We start from the raw sequence: 21,134 nt of genomic DNA on the forward strand, positions 1-21,134 counted from the left end.
AACACTGAAGTGCTACTTTGTCCTTTGATGTCCCAGGACATGGGTTCCAATTATTCAGTGTCATTTTATGGATAAACTTCTAATGTACTGTCATTATCTAGCAATTTTAAAAGGAAATAAGTTAATGAGGTCTAAGAAAATGTGGGAGTGTTTACTATAATTACCTGGTTCATAGATCAGACTAATTATATTTCAACAGATTTCCATGTATAATCTAAAAGTAATTACTGCAGCTGCCAGCTGTTAAAATATTACGCTAATTGTACTCGAGAAAAGTTTGAAAACAAGTTTTTGACCTTTTCTGTGTTTAATTTATATTATATCCCACAGAGTCTCTGAGAAGGAAGCCTCCCCCTGCCCAGAAACTGACAAAACAAATACCCAAACAAATAAATGAAGGAGGCAGGTGGCTTTCTTCTTTCAATGAAATAAATAGAACTAGAATTATAATTTGTGTTTTTAAAATAAATAAATGAAAATGAAAATAGGTATGTTGCTTAGTCAGTTACATGACTGTGTGAAGTTTTCCACCATGCTCTACATTATTCACTTTGGAGGGGAATGATCAATGACATAATTATTAATACTATTTAATTCAGGTTTCTTAATTTTCTTCTGTAGCCTTCTGCAACCCACAGCAACAGAGCCTGTGGCAAATTATGGAAAAAAGAGGAGAATTGATGACTCTTTCATTGGACATTTTTGTACTCCTACCTTGATTTTGTTTGATACAATGTTTTGGGATTTTTTTTAATGTTTCTTGTTTTTATTCCTAAATAGATTTTAGATTTTGTGCTAGAAAAGCTTCATTCTTTGTTTAGAACAATATTCCCCTTGAAGCACATTTAATGATAGGTCTTTTCTTGATTCCATTACTCTTGGAAGAGAATCATAGTGGATCTGGAAATTCTTTAGCCTTCAGACTCTTGGGCAAACAATGTTCAACACTTTAAAAAGAATAAAAGAAAATGTCAGGGATTTGAGACTAGAATTGCTTCTGGAAAGAAGAGGCTTAGGACTAAATACAGAAGGTCTTTACTAGCACAGATTGCGCAGAGAGAGAGTATACCCTTCATCTTCTTCTAAAGACATTGGGATTTTGATCTACGAACTGTCTGGCTTTGATCCTACTGCATGTGTTGAAGAAACTGGTCACAGAAGCACACATGGATCCAGACAGTGTATTGGTTCCCTTGAAATCAATGGGAAAAGTTAGTCTTGACTTAGTTCCTACTGAAATCAGTGGAACTTAAGTGCAACCAACCTGCTACAGTCCTATACACACTTACCTGGCAAGTCCCATTGAGATCAGCGAGGCTTTATTTTGTGAAGAAATGCGCAGAACTGCACACATTCGGCCCACAGATCTTACAAAGCTGCATTCATCAGCCATATTACGGTACTTGAGGTAGTATGGATCAAAGAGAGTATTGGTGTTGCCAACGATAATCTGAACAGGGGCTGCAAATATACCCTTGGAAAATTAGCATTGCAAAATTCTTTATACACCATGCATCCTGCCCTGTGTATGGATATATTCCTAACAGGACCAAGGCATCTTTCTCTTTTGCTATGGATACTATTTTCTCTAAGCAGATGCAAGGAAGCCGTGTCTGGAGTGGTGTTCCCCCTACCCTTTAGGAAAAGTAGGATTGCATGTTTTTTCTTCTCTCTATTTAATCTGACAGGCTTCCTATGCCCTGACAGTGGCATGGCAGGAGAAAATTCAGTCACTGGAGCATTTCCAATCATTCACTGCATATCCAGCCTTGGAAAAGTGAAACCTGCTGATACCTGCTTATCACAGAGCTCTCCAAAGCACAGGCAGGTGGATCGTTTCTGCAACTAGATTATCAGGTGCAAAAGAGGGCAAGGCCAGTGCTTCTTGCAGTTGTAGGCAAGGCAGCATTTTAGCATAGTCGCTGATCAATTTTGTAGCAGTGCAATCTTATGCCTGTTGACTCAGAAGTACACCCCAATGAGTGAAATGGGACTTACTCCCAAGTTAAGTGTGCAATAGAATTGTAGCCTAAAGGCTGTATGTGTGTAGGCTGCACTTCCTACTTATTTATTAAAAAGCATTTATAAACTGCTTAAAGTTGAAAAATCTCTCAAAAGTCTAAAAAGGAAATGATATATCATTAAAACTAAGACACACAACCTAAAAAGGCAATAGAAAAACACTTAAAAGCAAATAAAACAGAAACCCAGAGGATTCAAACATGTAAAACAGGGTCTAGCCAATGCTACTACCAGTATCTGAACCCAGACTTGTAGGTAGGAGTGGCACCACTTCAACACATTACCACTTGCTCCCAACTCATGGAGACAGTTCAGGAGGATACAATGTTCAATACTGAAAGCCACTGAGAAATCAAGCAAGAGTAATAAGGTTGCACTTCCACTGTTCCGAAGCTGTTCTGTTCCAAAGTTATCTGAAGGTCTAGTAACTCTTCTTCTTCTTCCTTTTTTTACTACAGTGGTACCTCAGATTAAGAACTTAATTCGTTCTGGAGGTCCGTTCTTAACCTGAGGTACCACTTTAGCTAATGGGGCCTCCTACTGCCGCCACGCCACGCCACTGCCACACGATTTCTGTTCTCATCCTGAAGCAAAGTTCTTAACCCGAGGTACTATTTCTGGGTTAGCGGAGTCTGTAACCTGAAGTGTCTGTAACCCGAGGTACCACTGTATTTCCTTCAACAATATAAATCAGTATCACTACATTTCAGTCTCAATGTTTTTGAAAGCACAGCAACATTCATTTCACCATCACTGGAGTGTCTATTTCTTCCTTCTTTGCCTTGCCGCCTTCATACTCAGAGATGTGGACAGCAGTACAATCATTTCTGACAAGATTGAATCATTTTGTTTTCAGAGGATCCTGAAAAATAAAGTGGACAAAAGACTCGTTCATGTTCAGACTCATCAGAATGCTTCTGTATTATTGATAACAGCTACTGGTATATCAAGAGCACTGCCTACACTCACTCTCCAATTGCTCTTACTTTTGTTTTTTATGTACAGTATCTTAAACAATCCTAAGATAAATGCTCAGGCAATTTAATGTATTCTCCTAAAACCAGGATTACACAGTCTTGTTTTCAGCACCTGTCCAATAGAGATTTCTATAAATAATAAAATCTCTCTCTCTCTCTCTCTGTGTGTGTGTGTGTGTTGTTATTCAAAATGATCTGACATTAAAGTTTGAGCTTTAATTTCTGCAAATCTCCACTGCCTTATAAAAATTGTTCTCGGAGAGAATCAAGGCACCTGGAATACTTGGCTCATCATTGGCAAAGCCATTGTTGTGAATTGATATCACATACACAAACACAAATAAAACTTTCTATACCCAGCATATTACATCTCATTATCAGATCCTGTCAAATGTTATCATTCTCATTGGAAATAATTGTGTGTGGGTTTTTCTTTTTCTTTTTCATGCACTTTATTTAGAGTCATGCTTGGCATGCTAGATAAAGAGTGTTTGGAAGATATCTGAAGGTCAGAAGTAGCCCAACTGATTGGTAGAAACTAGGATGTCCTTTGTTTATCAAATGATCTCAGACAACTGGGTTGCTGGCTCACCCACTGAAGATGGTAATTTATGGGATGGGTTCATAATCCAGGACTCTGATAGCAATCTCCTGAGAGACAGCAAAGGTATTTGCTTTCATGTGTTGCTAAAGCCTTCAAACAACAGGGCTAATAAAGTGCAGCTCGCTCTCTGTTGACAGGGACTTTTAAAGGGCAGGTGGATAAAGGTTTGAAGGGCCTGATGCTTGAACAGAAAATGTCACAATTAGAAGAAGAGCCTGCAGGCAGATGTAGTAACTTGAAGAGTGCATTCTGCTGAGCTCCTGCCGAAGAAGGAAGCAGATGGGATTTAAAAGCAAATCACACCTTTTCTACTGCATATTGCTTGCCTAGTCTAGTTTAACCATAGACTACTACAGCCTTCCTCAATCTAGTGCCTTCCAGATGTTTTGAACTACAATTCCAATAATCCCTGACCAGTAGCCATGCTTGCTAGGATTGACACAAGTTTACATCTGGAGGGCATCAGGTTAGGGAAGGCTACTCTAGTACAACCCAAAGGGCTAGTTGTACTAGGCAGAATAACATAGCACATTTTGAGGAACCACTGAAGAACAGAAACCAATCAATTGATTGCATCATTGCACAGAACTCATAGCCCTTTCTTGGTGTTATCTGAACAACTGTGGGCTTGGCAGACTCATATTCTTGATGGGGGAGGGGGAGCTCTGCATGAGTACAAGTGCCTACATGAGCCCTTTCTCCCCTCCCATCACATCATCTTCGGTTTACACTGATGTCTTATAACAAGGCACACACACTTTTTGTCCCTCTTCTTAAGTAGGTGGCATTATCATTAGATGTGTTCTCCTGGATTTTGGGGGGCAACACTTTCTGTAACACTGATATCTTTATCATCAATGTCAGGCCTGGCATTTGGTTTCTTTTCTGCTCTGTGCTTCGCAAGCACTCCCTTTGATGAATCTGAAAATAAAGCAAGAGACACAACATGGGGTTAGGGGTCTACAGTGCATGAAACATCCCACCATTACCAGCCTCTCAGGAATAGGAAACTGGCCGAAAGATCCAGCTACACACACAGCTAGCTGCTTTTTGCACTGTTAGTAATGCTGACTTCTTATTTTTCAAGGAGAATATTACTCAGGGAGCCACTTTTGAAACTTAGGTGGGGCTCTCGAGAGCAGCCCGTGATGCTACTGTTCCTTCACTGGGCACACCCATTGCACTACACCCATCTAAGGAAGGCACTGAATATGACATTGTCTATGGCTATTTACTTTGGTTTTGTTTGGCAGCACTTAAATCACTGTGCAACTCAGAAATCAAATGCTACATGACGGCACACTCTGCGCAGCTGACAGCACCACGAGGCTGGAGGGAAAAGTGTATTTTATAGTATAATTTTGCAATTGCAGCCAGACACTCCAGAGCAAGGCATGTTGTATTAATTCACAGCCAGGCACTCTGGCTTTGGCCTTGTGCCTCTAAGCAGTCTGATTGTGAATTACTACCCCCACACATTTCCATTCCTGTTATGAAGAAAATAAGACATGACTGCTTGTTTATTTATGAACAAACAGCTCAGCAGATATTCTCTACAAAGCCGCAAAGGCTTAAGCTGTATGCTGATGGCCAGCAGTATTTTGTTCATCAGCAGCTCAATCAAACAATCCAGATGAAGCCAACAAACAGATATTTGGATATCGACATGGTCCTTCTGAAGTCAGTTGGGATGGGCATTTCAATCCAGAATGTTATGTTAGACTCACACAGGGTGTCCTTCTGCATTCATGCTCTAGGGTGACAGTTGCTGGGATTAGCACAATCTCCTACTGTTTTGTGGGACATCTGTGATGTGTAATCCTGATGTTTCTCAGGGAGGCAGTTCATACAATGTGTCAGGGACCTGCTAGGTTAGCTGTGCAAGTACCAGTCCATTGGAAAGGTCAGAGGTGTGCATGGTGGGCCCCAGCCCATGCTGAGGAAAGATTCAGAGCAGCAGATAAAGCTCAGAGGGGCCCAAGACAGAATTCAGGTCAGGCAGAAATCAGTGTCCAAAGTAGCAAACAGTAGTCAGATGAGCCTGAGGCAGGTTTGCAAAGTAAGGGCAAGAACCAACCAACCAAGAAGAAGCCAAACCTCAAACACAAAGCACAAACATATATCTTATATGTTTGTGCTTTGTTAATGTTTAGTTAATCTATGTACTTATGCTATGTATCTTTGCTATTTTCATGTATTTTTGTAATCTTTATTATTATTATTATTATTATTATTATTATTATTATTATTATTATTATTATTATTATTTTTCTTTGTAAACTTTGAACTTAAATAAAGTCTATTTTATTTTAAAAAAAAGAAGAAGAAGAAGAAGCCAAACCTGAAACAACAGGTCAGCCAGTCCCCTGCTGGATTCCAGATCACCTGGTCCAACTGGGCTGGTGAGCTGCAGCAATCCCTTTGGCCATGGTTGCTGCAGCACAGAAAGGCCAATCGCTCCTTCTGCCCAAGACCTTCCCCGAAGCAAGGACAACTTAGGGGCGCAGTGAGTAATACACTGGGATCCTGTACCAGAATCTGGAGTTTGAGTTCCCTGGCAGCTTACACAATAACCTATCCAGCATATCATCTGTAGAAAGGTGCTAGAATGAGCCTGGGGCTCTCAGGATGTTCCTCACTATGCATAAGGCCAACACACAAATGCCAACCCAAGCAGGCCCTGCTCATGTGCATAGCTGTCAACTTTTCCCTTTTCTTGCGAGGAATCCTATTCGGAATAAGGGAATTTCCCTTTAAAAAGGGGGAAAGTTGACAGCTATGCTCATGTGATCTACCCAGCCCCTTTTCCTTGAGTGTGGCCTCCTCACTTATATTTATGCACATCAGCTCTAATTGCCTTAAAGGAAGTTGGTAAGGAGGACGCATGAGGACAAGGATCACGATGGTGTCCCATTGGATGTATTTACCACATCCTCAGAGAATGGATAAACCCGGCTTCCCCCCCCCCCCCCGGTACTCCTCTTCCTCCACCAGTGGCCATATATGGCTGAGAGCTGCTGTTCTGTTGGGCTTAGCTTTCTGCTTTCCCGTTTGTAGATCATAAGAGAGAGGTCTATAGTAAGCATCTCTGAGAAGCACTTTAAAAGTCTGAAACAATATAGACGTTAAGCATATTTTTTGGAAATGAAAAGTGTAAACTGAAGACTTCTTTATAGTTTTAACGCAATAACATACTTGGTTTTTTATTATTATCAAGGCTGAGCAACAGTGTTGGGGGGAAATTGTGCCTGCAAATTAAATGTAATAAAGGTCCATCTGTTGTGAATAGCACTGGCTATTCTTGTTGCAGTATGTAAATGACTTTTATTCAAGGCTGCTGCTGAATGATCAGATGTATCTGTGGCAGACACATGAATGAGAATCTGAAGGGACCATTGGAGTCCTTTCCAATGCTATGATTCTGTAGAGCTCTGTGTTTTCTGTGCTTTTAAACAGATTCAATGGTTCCGGGTGAAATCATGCAAGGTATCTGTGAAAAGCCTGCATTTCTCAGAACTTGGGTCAACTGACCTTTAGCCATCCTGTTCTCTGCAGATGTAGCTGTCTGCGCCATCTCCTCCTTGTTCTCCTGCTGCTCCAAATCACTTTGACAACTCAACTGTAGTCCTGAAACAGCAGCAGATTGATCTGAGGTCCGTTTCTTGGTGGCATCTACATAAACATCCTGAAATTACATCAGACAGCAAGATTGATTTATGCGTAAATTGTTAGTCAAAACATGAAACTTCTCAACAATGAAATGAGGAAGAACAATGACTGCCTGTTAGGTAATTTGCTGCAGGTTTGACAGAAGAATCTTCTGTTTGCCAAAGGAAATTATAAATCCTACATTTACTTACTTACTTACTTATTTTATAACACACACACACACACATCTTTGAGGTACCGGTATATAAAGCTACATTACTTTAATATGATTGGAGTATCAAGGAAGACCATATTTGATGTATGCTATGTTTGTATGTACATACAGAACACACATACACAGAGACACATACCTGTGTGTTCCATATATGTATGATATAACATCTCTCTCTTTTCACATAGAAAAATAGGTATATATATAACCCATTGCTTGTTGCAGGAAAATTGAATGTCAGATTATCCCCAACTTGTTCAGTCACAGCTTGAAGAGCTCCAGAAAGTGAGATCTCTCCAGCCCTTTTAGAATAATTGGATAGTATCCAACTAAGTTTTGTTCATAGTAGACCCACTGAAATGAATATGAATAAGTTAGGGACATTCATTTCAGCTGGTCTCCTCTGAGTAAAACTTAGTGAAATACCACCCATTTGGCTGCATTGTCGAACTGCTGTGACCATCAATATGTTTCTCTTACTATTCAACTGAAATCTACCTTGCTGTAGGCTGATTAGATCAAGTCCTATACACTTGGGTAGCAGAGGACAACTCTCTGCCCTCTTCTGTGTGACCAGTGGCACTGCAAGGCCAGATTAAGGGATGTGGGTCCAGGACTCCATGCTGCCCGGCCCGGGGGCCCTCCAAAAAAACAAAAACAAAAACAACTCCTGCCACTTCTACCTAAATATCAAGTAACCAAGGGTTCTACCATCACCACCGTCCCATGCTTCCACCCCTCACCCACCACCACCACCACCAATATACATTGCTAACACAGCAGCAAAAAACATTTTAATATGTAAGGAGATGAGGCTAGGAAGCCAAACTTAGATGTAATCATTGGCCACCTTGTTTTTAAGGTAAAAGCGAAGGGTTGAGCAGCCAGGCAGCAAGACATGCTTCCAAGGAGCAGAATTCTCAGACCTAATAGGTATAATTTATAAGACCAGCTACTGCACACATATGCACCCTCAGGGCTAATATTTGCTTGAATGCACTGGATAAAAATATCAGTTATAAAAACCTCACAGTGTCTATACAGCTTGAGAACTCTGCATACTTGCTGTCTTGTTTCCTAATCACTTACATGATTACAGTGCACGCACAAGCCTCTCACAAACAACTTCTGCATCTTCATCAAACATTTGGGTGGACAAGTTCTATGCCATTGAGAACAGAAGCTAAACTTTCGTTCTCCTTCTTTTTTTAAAAAAGTTGCTTTTCCTTCTTAGTAATCAACACAGCATGAAGCACATTTCTGATTTTGAACTGTCCTCAAATATCTTGCAAATAAAGCTTTATTTTAATAAAGATACCAAATGGGAAATTTCCCAGCTCTGAAAAATGTGCATAAATACTGTGATAATGTTATCAATCAGGCCAATCCTTTTATTCTTTTATAGCCTCTTTCAGAAAATGTTTCCCAAGGGCATTTTGCAAATAAAATAACATCTAAAAAGGGCTTCAATAGTTGAGAGTAAGTCATGCTAGTTTTTAAGTTCAACTTATATTGAAATCAGATGTCCTCCTAGTATATCTATCAGCATGACAATAATATGCATATTTGGGAGATTACAATGTATAGTCATGTACATTGGTAGTCATATTTAGAGTAGACCCACTGAAACCAGTGAACTTAACATTATTTAACATTGGGGATCACCTGTTAAAAACACTAAAAATCTACGGTAGGTCACCACTGAGTTAATGGGCTTAAACATGCTCAACTTATCACCCAAAAGTGTATTGCTGAGCTCTTTGCTCAGCTCTTTACAGTCAGTTCAGATGTGGGCTGTGCAGAGGCAATGTGTACAAAACATTGGAAAATCCACTGAAAATCCATGCCATGTATGACTTGGTAACAGAGGGCTCTTTTGGCTGACAGATTGACAAAATCCAAATCTATATGGATCTGCTGGGTAATCAAACCATGTTTTATCAGTCCATTTAGTCATCATTTTTGTAAGGCATGTGTCAACGCTAATGCACTCAAAGATTTCCTTCATGGTCAGGCCACTGAGTTGAGATGAAACCGAGGAACCAGATCTATTTATTTTACCCAACAAACGTGAGCATAGAGTTGAAATAAACGAAACAGCCTTTGGATACATATCAAAGCACTTATGCTTGCAGGACCAAAGCCCCACAGTTTGCTTAGCTTCCTGGATTATTTGGTGAAGGAAAATACTAAGCACATAGACTATAATACCATGTTGTCCACACAGAGCCTTTCCTTGGTCACAGAATGAAACATGAAACTCCTCCACACACATGTTAAAGCAGCAGTGCTGTGTATTTGGGCATGTAGAAGAACGTCTCAAATTGCTTTAAAAAAATTAAAATCATTCTCAGCCTCTGGGAGGAGTCTTCCAGGAAAGGGTCTGGATTTCAAGAATTAGGATTTGTGGTCATTTATCTGACAGGCCTGCAGAGCAATAAAGAAAGCCAAGATGAAATCAAGTTAAAGGATTGCCGCCAAAACAGTTTTACCTCAACACTTGTATATTTTCTTTTTTTTAAAAAGAACAAAAAAACCCTTCGAGCATCACTAAATCTGCAGAAGGCAGTGCACCATGCTATAAAGATAAGGTTGCCTTTGACCACATCGTACCTCAGGAAGTCAGAGATGATACATTAAATAAAACAGACCTTTTTATTGGAAACTAAGACAAGGATCAGTAGCTGGGGAAACATAGCAGTCAGTAAGCTTGGATGTTGTACCTTTCTGCAGAAGTTTGGTCTGAAATAAAAGTACAATGTTTCCCACATTTTGCTTATGGGAATATTCAATACATTGCTTATTCCCACATAGTAAAAGATGTACAAAAGCAAGGTGTTTTCTTCAAACAAATAATAATTAATAAACCCCATATTCCCACAGAGATCCCAGGTTCCCCCCTTTTTTTCTTTAATGCTGGGCTGTCCACTCCTATTTAACTTTTCCCTTTCCCTTAAAGATGTCTGTTGAGTACAAATGCTGACATTATATCAGTATCGTTAAACCAGGCTAGTGAGCTCTTGGATTTGTCCCATAATATTAGCAATAAAATTAAAGCACTTCTGAAAGAAATCACGTTATAAATTATTGAAGGCCTTTCTCAGGCTCTAGAGCCTACACAGTTCTTCATAGAATTAAATGGTGTAGTTATACATATTAAGTTGTACAAATAGCCAGAGAGCTCCTGCATATAAAGATGAAGAGCCCAAACTATTGCTTAAACTATATTGCAAAAGAGCAAAGGCAGTGGCTGCACAGGTAAGTAATACTTTACCATGGTGCAGTGTTACAAGAACAAGCCTAACCTTTCCTTTCCCCCAGCTCATATGCACCTACTGTTCCTCTCATTCACTGGCAAAATTGCAAGGAGGGACTTAGAATATTTCATTTTGGTTTTAGATAACAGCTTAGCATGTTGTCGGAACCCTAAACTATGGTAAATCTTAACAAAGATTAGAGAAAGCAAGGCAGCTTCATCAACTACCATTTGAGGTTAGCTTGCTTGAATTAACCCACTTTGTGTGGGTTCAAAGGACATGGCCAACTGTGGTTAATCAGAAACAGTTTTTGATTTCCCCCTGATAGCTGTGCCAGAAGGAAGTGTATGAGCCAGTGAAAAGGCTAGGTTTGTTCTTGTGATGCTAAACCACAATGGGTGTTCACGTGTTACATTCAACAACTATATAATCTATGTACCTTATATAAATAGTATATTGTACAGTTACGTATATGTAACATTCAACGTGTGTGTAGTCTGAGTACCTGTCTATGCAGTAGTTGAGTGGTACAAATCAACAATTGTACATTATTTTGCACAAACACTTGTACATGCGTAGAGACAGCTTTTACCTGAGCTCAGTGTAACGTGTGAACAAATCTATTGTATCACATCCAATGCTTGCTGCAAAGGGTATGGCTAAGGGTTCCTACAACAATTATGTCTGCCTCCCTTCCTGCCAATTGGCCTGAAATGCTACCTATCATCTAACAATTAATCCAGCGCAAACATACACTCTGCAACTCACGTTACCATCTGATTCCTATGTACATTAGTACATATCCAGAATAAAATCTAGTTGTAGCCTAAAAATAAAAAGGGGTGTGTATTGACTGGCATTTAATTTAAAAACTGAGGAAATTCCAGAATTCTCAAATGATTATAACATTTTATTATCTCAAATTATTATAACAGATTATTATAACACTTTATACATAGTGAAAAGTAAGTGGATGATCAAGCTTAAGGGAATATTATTGTTATTTTTGGTATAACAGTAACTGCACCACAATGTGCAAAACATATAAGGAAATATATGGCAATGAACATGCCACAGTTCTTCTGCCTGATACACACACCATGAGTGCATACACACACTACAAGATGAGAGACAGTATACTTTGATGAAGTTGCACATTGCTAGACAGAATGTTACATTGTTCGATGGTTGCAAACTACTCTAGTGAAGAAAACAGCCCATTTATTGGAGTAATCAGTGCTGGGCATTGCACTACAACTTCTGCCGTACATTTATTATAGTTACCCATGCTACGAGATACAGATCATAAACCTCTAACTGCAATCTTTAAAGAGATCCTAGAGAGCCTTCAGAATTTTTTTTTTTTGGGGGGGGGGGGAACTAAAGAGATGTTGGCATTAACTGCTGCCAGTTATCAACCTGTCCTGTGGATGTTTAGCTGTCTTATAATTTCAAGCTCAGTATTGCCCACATTGACTAGCAGTGACTCTCCAGGGCACCAGGCAGGAGTCTTTTGCAGCCCCACCTGGAGATGCCAAAGACTGGAGTTTCTTGCAAGCTCCTGCTAGGTTGGCAGGAGCTGGGACTGAACAATGGGAGCTCACCCTGTCGCGGTGATTCGAACCGCCAACCTTTTGATTGGCAAGCCAAAGGCTCAGTGGTTTACACCACAGCGCCACCCGTGTCCCTGTATTGAGATAATATATGCCATCAAATCTCTCTCCTACTATTTTAACAAAGCAAGTAGCAAATTGATGATAGACAGAAGCTAGACTTTGGTCCAAAGTAGCTGAAGGAGCCCTTCTCCCATTATCTGCCTGCCCATGCCTTAAGAACTGTTGGTGAGGCTTTCCTTGCAACCCCAACATTGAGCTTAGTGTTGAAGTGGAGAAGAGCCTTTTCAGTTGAGGTTCCCTCCCATTAACCTCAGTGGGATAGGGAAAATCTGAACATTGCTGGCCCGGCTCTGTAGCCTACAACTATTCTGCTCACATCACCAGAACTGAGCATAGGATATGGTGTAACTCAACTCCCAATAAAAGCACACCCCATGCATATGATCTCTACATGGAAACATTGGGTGCACATCATGGGGCTAAATATCTCTGGCCTCCTGAAAGCTCACAAGACAGAACTTCATAAAGGGCACCTTGTACGACTATGGAACACTTGACAAAACATTTGCCTCCTGACCACACATGGGGATTCGAACACATTGCTAATGTCTCTTTCTAGAACCCTTACCCTCACCTTGGGACTCCAAACACAAACGCATGCTGTGTGTGTTGCCATGCAAGGGTGTGTTTTGGGGGTGTGGTCCCATTCTTGCCTTCCCCCATATATCAGGGCACAGCCCCCCTGATTGGTAGGATGTGCTGATGTTTCCAGGGACACTGGGTGGGGGTGTGAATTTTACACTTTTTTTGTAAACCCCACCCACCCTCCTGGGCTGAGCATGCCTTAGGCACAGTGGCTATTTTGCTGGCACAGCAGTGGTGTATCTTCCATATCATTGTAATCTGTAAGATGGATTTCTCTGCCCCTTATCATGGTCAGATACAACTTTGACAGAGAGGATTTTCACACTTCCCAAGTCTAGGTCCACAAGATTCATATGCCCGGCTCACATTTCACTATTCAAACATTAGGAAATCCATTTCTCCAGAATTTCGTTCCTCTGCTATCAGCCACCAGCCTTTAAAACTGGCATAATCGTGATCCATACTTATGTTGTTTTCCTCATGGAGAGGTAAGACCTTAGCAAGAAACCAGGATTTTGCTCAAAAGCATCTCTTTGCTATGAATCGGATGTCTGCATGGCTATCCATAATTGATGTTCACAGCCATTTAAGATAAATGCCTCTAAAATATAAAATTAGAAGGAGCTGGGAACCTTTGAGACTTCACAGGGTGCTATTAATAAACTAGACAGCGAGTCAAGGCTGATTTGTTCCACTCTGGAAAAGATAATGATTTTTTGATTGTTACTTATTTTATGCCACAGTGGCCTTCCTGCTTAAGCTGTCAACAAGCCCAGCTATACTGCACACCAGAGTAATATCTTGCAAGGGTATTACATAACTATAGTTATACGAACTGACAGGGTCCATAGTTTTGGCCAGAAACTTTAAACTCACTGTCCCAGCATGCAGATCCCAACCTAGTCCCCTGGGCAATGTGGAATAAGGAATTACAGGTTTCTAAAGTCTTCCAAATGGCCAGTGACAATGAAAGGAATCTTCATGCAGCCTTGTTAGCATACAAGGCAGCAAGTAGTGCTTCATATTCTTTATTTTCCTGAAGAACTTGGAAGGTATAATAAAATGTGCATGAATATTTTTTAGCATCAAGTGCCTATTAGTCATGCCTAAAAAGGAGGTTCAACGAGAGTCCAAGGTGATAATCTCATAGAAAGCAACACAGTTATGACAACGCAGCAGCTACGTTGGGCTAAAATAAATAATGTGTTGTAGTTTAAACCTGCTCTACCTTTTCATTTGGGAAGAGTTTAGCAAGCACAGTCGGTGTGTGGGTGGTTAGCAGGCGCTGAAATGGAGGTATAATTTGAGTGTAGTAGTTACGGTGCCCATTTTACATTCCACATAGCACATTTTTCATTAGATGATTAGGACGGCAGTTTTTGAAGAAGACAACCATAAAAGATTGTGGATAAATATTCATTTAAACTTATTACTATCTTATTATGAGTTTCAAAAACAAATTGCCTCAGTCCAGATGCTCAGATGTACTTCCTCAGAGTGGCTAGGGAAGCCCAGCCAGATGGGCAGGGTATAAATGATTAATAATAATAATAATAATAATTATTATTATTCCTTGCAAACCCAGCCTGCTTGGACTGCCTTGGAACTTTAAATGGAGGGAGGTGCATTGTGGGAAAGGCAGGCCACATCCTGTTGTGAATAGAGAAACCTGACTGTCCACGTAGATTTAGGAGCCTCCTTGGCTGCAAGAAACTACTAAGCCACGGTAAATACCTTCACCAGGAAAATGTTGAGCTTTTAAAAAGTAGGTGAATTATTCCCCACATGACACATTTAGATAAGGTAATGTATTTTCAACTTGTTCAGTGGGTGGAATTCTATTGTAATTTTTTCCTGAGGCAAAGTCTAGTCTACCACACCTGAACAGAGTCAGCTAGCATTCTAGGTACCTTGCTTACATCTTAATTTAAGCATAATTCACTAAAACTGATACTTTCCTCCTAATGAAAAATAGGGTCATCTGAGGAGGACATCCAGATTCTCATATGCACTATTGACCTGTATTTTCCAAAATGTAATTGGGGAGAGGGGCCTATTACCTGGTAAACTGATAAAATGTTCCATTTTGTAGATTTCCATTTTTTAAAATGCCTATCGTGTATTAAAATGCTATGTAACACACGAATGCTTTGTAAATAAACAGGGAAAGGGTGGTGCTAGGGAACCTACTTTATTATTTATTTCCTATCTTCGGGGCAATGCCATGGAAACCACTAGATGTCTCTGTTTCCTGTTTTATGCATTACACTTGAAAATTAATACAGCTAAGATATTCCATTTTAAACTCCTCATTTCAAGGGTCCATAACTCATAGTAAAAATTCACTGCAGGCAACGACTTGTCATAAAAAGATCCAATCTAAGAGAGGTATTTATTTTCTCCTCCTCCTCCTCTGTACATTTGAAAATATGTGGCTCTGCATAACAGCAGTACTAAATTGTTAACTAGATTCAAGTTTGTCTCTGGGCACTGGTAGATGAAATAGCCGACAAATAATGCAGACTTTAAAAACAAAAACAAAACCCTAATCCCATGTGAAGAGAAAGTATAAAAAGAGGGGAAAGAGAAGGAATTGTTTACAGGAACAACTTCAGAAGGGGGATGATGATATTGCATTTAGCTTCCAGAAGCATTTTGAATTCATGTTACACCTCCTTCTTCCCTCCCTCCATTTCATGGTGCAAATCAGAAACAAAATATTTCACGTAATCATCCCTCTCCAACACAAAGTGCAGAGAACATTAATTTCTCCTGGATATTATAATTTAAACCCATTCCTCACTTTTTATGAAATATTTTCAAAGTGACTCACAAAGATTTAAAAATACAAAAATGCCATTAAGATGAACAGAAAATAAAAACACACATAATACTAAAAACATTTATACATCAACAACATGACAAGAAATAATATCCATATATCCATACAGACACTTCTCCACCATATTAAAACTGGCTCTTTTTCACAAAACTTTGTTTGGGACTCAGAACTTGTCTGTAAATTAAGTTCTCTGAATGTACCCACTCCTTGAGGTTAGATTTACAGTATTGTGACTTGGGAGAGGTTCTTTTCCTTTGTACTACCATGACCTTGGACTACTGGAAGTTTGCCTGGCACCTGTTCACATATTTTTGAAGCCAGCAAGGCCAGCCCAAGATATTTTTCTTCCTGAGTCAAAGGACAAAGATCCCATCCCCACCCAATTTGACATACAGAAACTGAATGGATTTGCAGCGGAATCTCACTTCAGCATTCTCCACAGGGCAACAGCAGGCTAGTTTGGGATGTGCAGGACAAGTGATGTGGCATACCCAGCTCTGTCCTCCAACAAGGGCAATTGCCCAAAGGCTCAGGTGGGACAACTGGAGGTGAGAAGGCTGCCACCAGAGTCTCTAGCACCTGCTGCCCAAGGTGATTCTCTGGGTGTGCCAACCCTGGAAGACAGACGAATCATAAAATAATAGAATTGTAGAGCTGGAAGGGACCATGAGGGTCATCTAGTCCAACCCACTGTATTGCATTATTATTATTATTATTATTTATACCCCAGCCACTCTGGGCAGCTCCCAACAGAATATTAAAAACACGATAAAGCATTAAACATTAAAAACTTCCCTAAACAGGGCTGCCTCCAGATGTCTTCTAAAAGTCAGATAGTTGTTTATTTCCTTGACATCTGATGGGAGGGCGTTCCACAGCGAAGGCACCACTTCCGAGAAAGGCCTCTGCCTGGTTCCCCAGAATGTTTTTCCTTTTTTATTTCCCCAGACTTTTAAAAACTCCAACAGCTTTTTCTTTTTAATTCTGCAACTATCATTTGGTGTTTTTATTGTTCTGTAAGTGGTTGCATATTTCTAACCATTTTACATGATTAGCATAAATCTATATTTATATAGGTATTTTTCACACCAGATCGGACTGTGTATCAAGGCTGAGTCACACATCTATGTTCATTGCTTGATAACTGCAAGCAGCAGTTGGAGATTCCGTATATGTAATATATTATCATATGTCAAATGCCACAGACAGAATTTTCATCTCATCTCGTGTCATCTGAAATACAAAGTTCTGAGGTGGAGTCAGCTGCAGCTGTTTCTGGCCATGCCTTCACGTTACAAGCACAGCTCCTTGGTTTCCATTATAATCAGAACTGTTTGAGCTTGGAGATGTATGCCCTGCTATCTTAAGTACTTTACATTTTTATAGCATGTTATGTCTTCAGAACACCAGACTATTGACATTGACTAATGAATCTTCACAGAATCCCAAAGGAAGATGTGGCTGCAGATCATCGTCTTATTTTACAGGTGGGTGAACTGAAACACAGACTCTGCTTGTGTCAAGAAATGAGAGTGCCTGGAAGAAAAGGTAGGATTCAGATATAGAGCTTACTTTAGCCCTATTCACAGCGAGATTGTGCAGGAAAGCTCTAGTTCTGCATTCCCTTCCCAGTCACCTTTTGTGATTTCTGAGGTGACTGTCTACATCAGTGAAGTCTCTTGTTCTTGTGGAGCTTTCTGCACATTTTGGCACCCTAATCTACTGAAAAATTTGGGTTGCAGAATAAGCTTTCCAGTCATGCCAAAGTACATCTGGAGCCAACCACACACATATATAGCCAAAGGAGAAATGCATAATATAACACAAGGCCAAACTCTTTCTTCAAGAGTTATGTTTCAGCCACTTGGGGCCAGAAATGGATTTCTTTACATCCAGGGCAACCAACATGAAACTGCACCCCTAAGCCAGCCCAATAATTATGATGTAAAAGATTAACAGTTGTAATAAAATGAAACAACAAATACATTTACACAAGTCTTGATAAGGCACCATTAATGAATATTAAGGATTATATTCAAGAGGTCTAAATTTGTTGCTGATTCTGGAATTGGGAAATTGGCAATACCTGTTGTTTAAAGCTTTAAATTTCTTACAAAATTTCTGCAGTATTTAACTCACTCCCCTATTTTAGCACGAAATGCAATGCTCGCCCATGACTACTAATAATATGTATAACATTAATCATGACTTTGGTACCTCTTTGAATCAGGTGCCCGGGACTCTCATCCCACCCTAGTTCTGGCCCTGCAGCTGCCCATAGGAAGGTGGACAGCAAAGGATCTGTATAAATCATATTGGGAAGGGTATTTCACTGTCCAAGTGTCACAGACAGTCAAAAAAGCTTTTATCTCCACCCATTGACCTTCAGGTGACAGGGAGACAATTAACAGGTGTCAGTACCTGAGCAGCATGGTGGTGCATGCACAGATGGAAGAAGACTGGCCTTCATATATGCTGGACCCAAACAATTAAGCCCTAAATTTAAGGCCTTAGTTAAAGGTTAAAAGGGGGGGGGCACAGGTTGGGTGATGCTGTTTTTGCAAGTGGGAAACTGCAAATGGAAAATGGCATATTTATGATAATTTCTAGTAACACACTAAAACTTAGGAACTAAAAGAGGAACACACACCACACAGAGAGAGAAGTTTATGATGTGGTGAATGCGCCTCCAGTGCTTCTCTGGGATACCATTTTAAAGTATTTATATTGCTGGCTGGGATCTGGCCTCTGATAAGAAAAAATTGATAGAGCAAGCAACAAGCTCAATAAAACTAGATCATTTTTCCCCTTGTACAAGGAATCACAAAATGAAGAAGTATAATGGTTTCAGATAAACCTTTCAGCTAAACTTATTTTGCTGCACTTCTCAATATTTCACAGAACAATACTAGATTCAAGATTTCTCATCTTGATAACTTTAGTTTGTGGTCCCAGCAGAAACCAATCCAGCTGAGTTTTGGATATATTTTCAAATTTTTATTGTTCAAAACACCGCAAAATAAGGTGAAATTATTCAACACTGTTCCACTGGATGTGTTGCTGATTATATTATCAACTTCACATTTTTTTCTCCTCACATAAAAAGTAGCTCATCATTCATTCAACTTTTTCAGTTTTTTCTTATTATGCCCAATTTTAATATACCTATAAGGGACATGGAACAAATATATTGGGAATATATTATTCCTAAAGGAGTAAAATCTTCTAGTTGTAAGTAAACAAATGCATTTGTGTTTACTTATTACTAGAAAATATTACTCCTTTAGGAATAATATATTCCTTATTCAGAATTAAGAATGGCATTTCCAATAGTGCACAAACATGTTGTAAAGGTACTAGAAATAGTCATTAGTTTCTTTCTGCAAATTCTCCATTCTCTGCCTAACATGAAACTTTTCAGAGCTCGTTTTGATGTTATATAAAACTGTCCATTTCTTGTTCCAAAGGAACTGTTCTGCATATCACAGAGAAACTGAATATCACCCTGTGGTTATCAAAGGGATTTTAAACATTACATGATCAAAAGGAAAGTAGCTGATTAGCAAAGGGATACTTAATCCAACTTGGTCCAATCCAAAGTTGGGTGTACATGGAGATGCCCACAAAGAAGGGCTGTACTTTGAATAAAATTCATTACCAAAAGGCTGTTTCTTCCTTCTTTGTAAAGAAAGACTAAAAGAGGAGGGCAGCACTAATCTTCAAACCAACAAATAATTAGGAAATTATAAAAAGGACATAGGAAAAATGTTTCATTTATTTGGAGAAGCACTCTATACTATACCATACATAATGGCTGCTCTGGAACTATTACATGGAAGTTAATTCCCACCAGTAGGCCTTATTTCTTCTCATGCTAGTAATAGATGGGTGGGGTATAAATAATGCTATTATTATTATTAGTGTGGGAGGGTTAAGCGATCTTATGCTGCAAACTCAATTGACAATATCTGTTGACATACAATATTAAGAGTTTAGGAGAGCACAAACTTTCCTTCCTTTCTTGTCAACCACAGCAAACTGATGGATGACTATAAAGTTACTATGAATTCTTTTTAGGTCTCTAATAGCACAAGTACAAGAAAAGAAAACTTAACAAGCTCTCTGTTCAGAGGCTTTTTCTATCTAACGTTGCATATCTTTTGCTTCTTCTAACACAAGGAGCAAGTGGTAAGTAGGGCCACTCAAGATACTTGAGTACGTTTCCTCTGATAATCAGAAGCATGTTTTACACTTTTTATTACACATTTTTCTGGCTGACTGGTACTTAACTGCACCACGTTTTACGTTTTTGCAAGCGCTCTTCCTTGCTGTACTTATAAAGAGAAATGGCCCTGATTAACTGGCTAAGATAATCAAATGTCTGGCTGACTTCATCTTAATGCAAGCATCACTTGGGTATCTTCAACAAAAATGCCTGTTTCTGTCCATTATAGCATCACCTGCTGTACTAAGGGCACATTCCAGCTCCATATTAGTTAATACTGTATCTATGTTTCGCACATTAACCACACTATACTTCTAAGCACAGCACTGGTAAAAGATAATAGCAGCATAGGAAATAGAATCATATAGAATCATAGAATTGAAGAGTTGAAAGGGATCCCGAGGATCATCTAGTCCAGGGGTCAGCAACCTTTTTCAGCCGTGGGACGGTCCACCGTCCCTCAGACCATGTGGTAGGCCGGACTATATTTTGGAGAAAAAAATGAATGAATTCCTAAGCCCCACAAATAACCCAGAGATGCATTTTAAATAAAAGGACACATTCTACTCACGTAAAAACACGCTGGTTCCCAGACAATCTGTGGGCTGGATTGAGGTGGCGATTGGGCCGCATTTGGCCCACGGGCCTTAGGTTGCCTACCCCTGATCTAGACCAACCCCTTACAACGCAGGAATCTCAACTAGATCATACATGACAGATGACATCCAACCTCTGCTTAAAAGTCTCCAAGGAAGGAGGGTCCATCACCTCTCATGGGAGTCTGTTCCACCACTGAACAGCTCTTATTACCTGAAAGTTATTCCTGATGTTCTAGGAAGGAGCAACCAGCTTGCTCCTTTGCCACCTGCAGCTGTGGTGACCTGGAATTTATTTTAAACCATGTTGTGCTTTCACGGACAAGTTGTCTGCAAAGCCACAAGTGAATGGCAAAGATCTTGATCCAGATATTATGGACTATTTGTAACACACACACACACACACAGAGAGAGAGAGAGAGAGAGAGAGAGAGAGAGAGAGAGAGAGAGAGAGAGAGAGACTTCATTTA

At 39.8% G+C, this 21,134-nt stretch overlaps 1 protein-coding gene across 1 annotated transcript in view; it reads right to left on the reverse strand.

The window, feature by feature from the left end:
- Nucleotides 1-4,363: 4,363 nt before the first annotated feature.
- The window catches only part of THEMIS (thymocyte selection associated), a 56,541-nt gene continuing 39,770 nt past the window's right edge, over nucleotides 4,364-21,134 (reverse strand). Inside the window, exons 5-6 of the mRNA XM_033143750.1 lie at nucleotides 7,135-7,288; nucleotides 4,364-4,524 (exon numbers count right to left, since the gene is read on the reverse strand). Coding sequence (XP_032999641.1) covers nucleotides 4,397-4,524; nucleotides 7,135-7,288 — 282 coding nt within the window. The 3' untranslated portion in view covers nucleotides 4,364-4,396. The remainder of the gene's footprint in view (nucleotides 4,525-7,134; nucleotides 7,289-21,134) is intronic.

Source organism: Lacerta agilis, chromosome 3 (genome assembly GCF_009819535.1).
Source record: "Lacerta agilis isolate rLacAgi1 chromosome 3, rLacAgi1.pri, whole genome shotgun sequence".
Taxonomy (NCBI): domain Eukaryota; kingdom Metazoa; phylum Chordata; class Lepidosauria; order Squamata; family Lacertidae; genus Lacerta; species Lacerta agilis.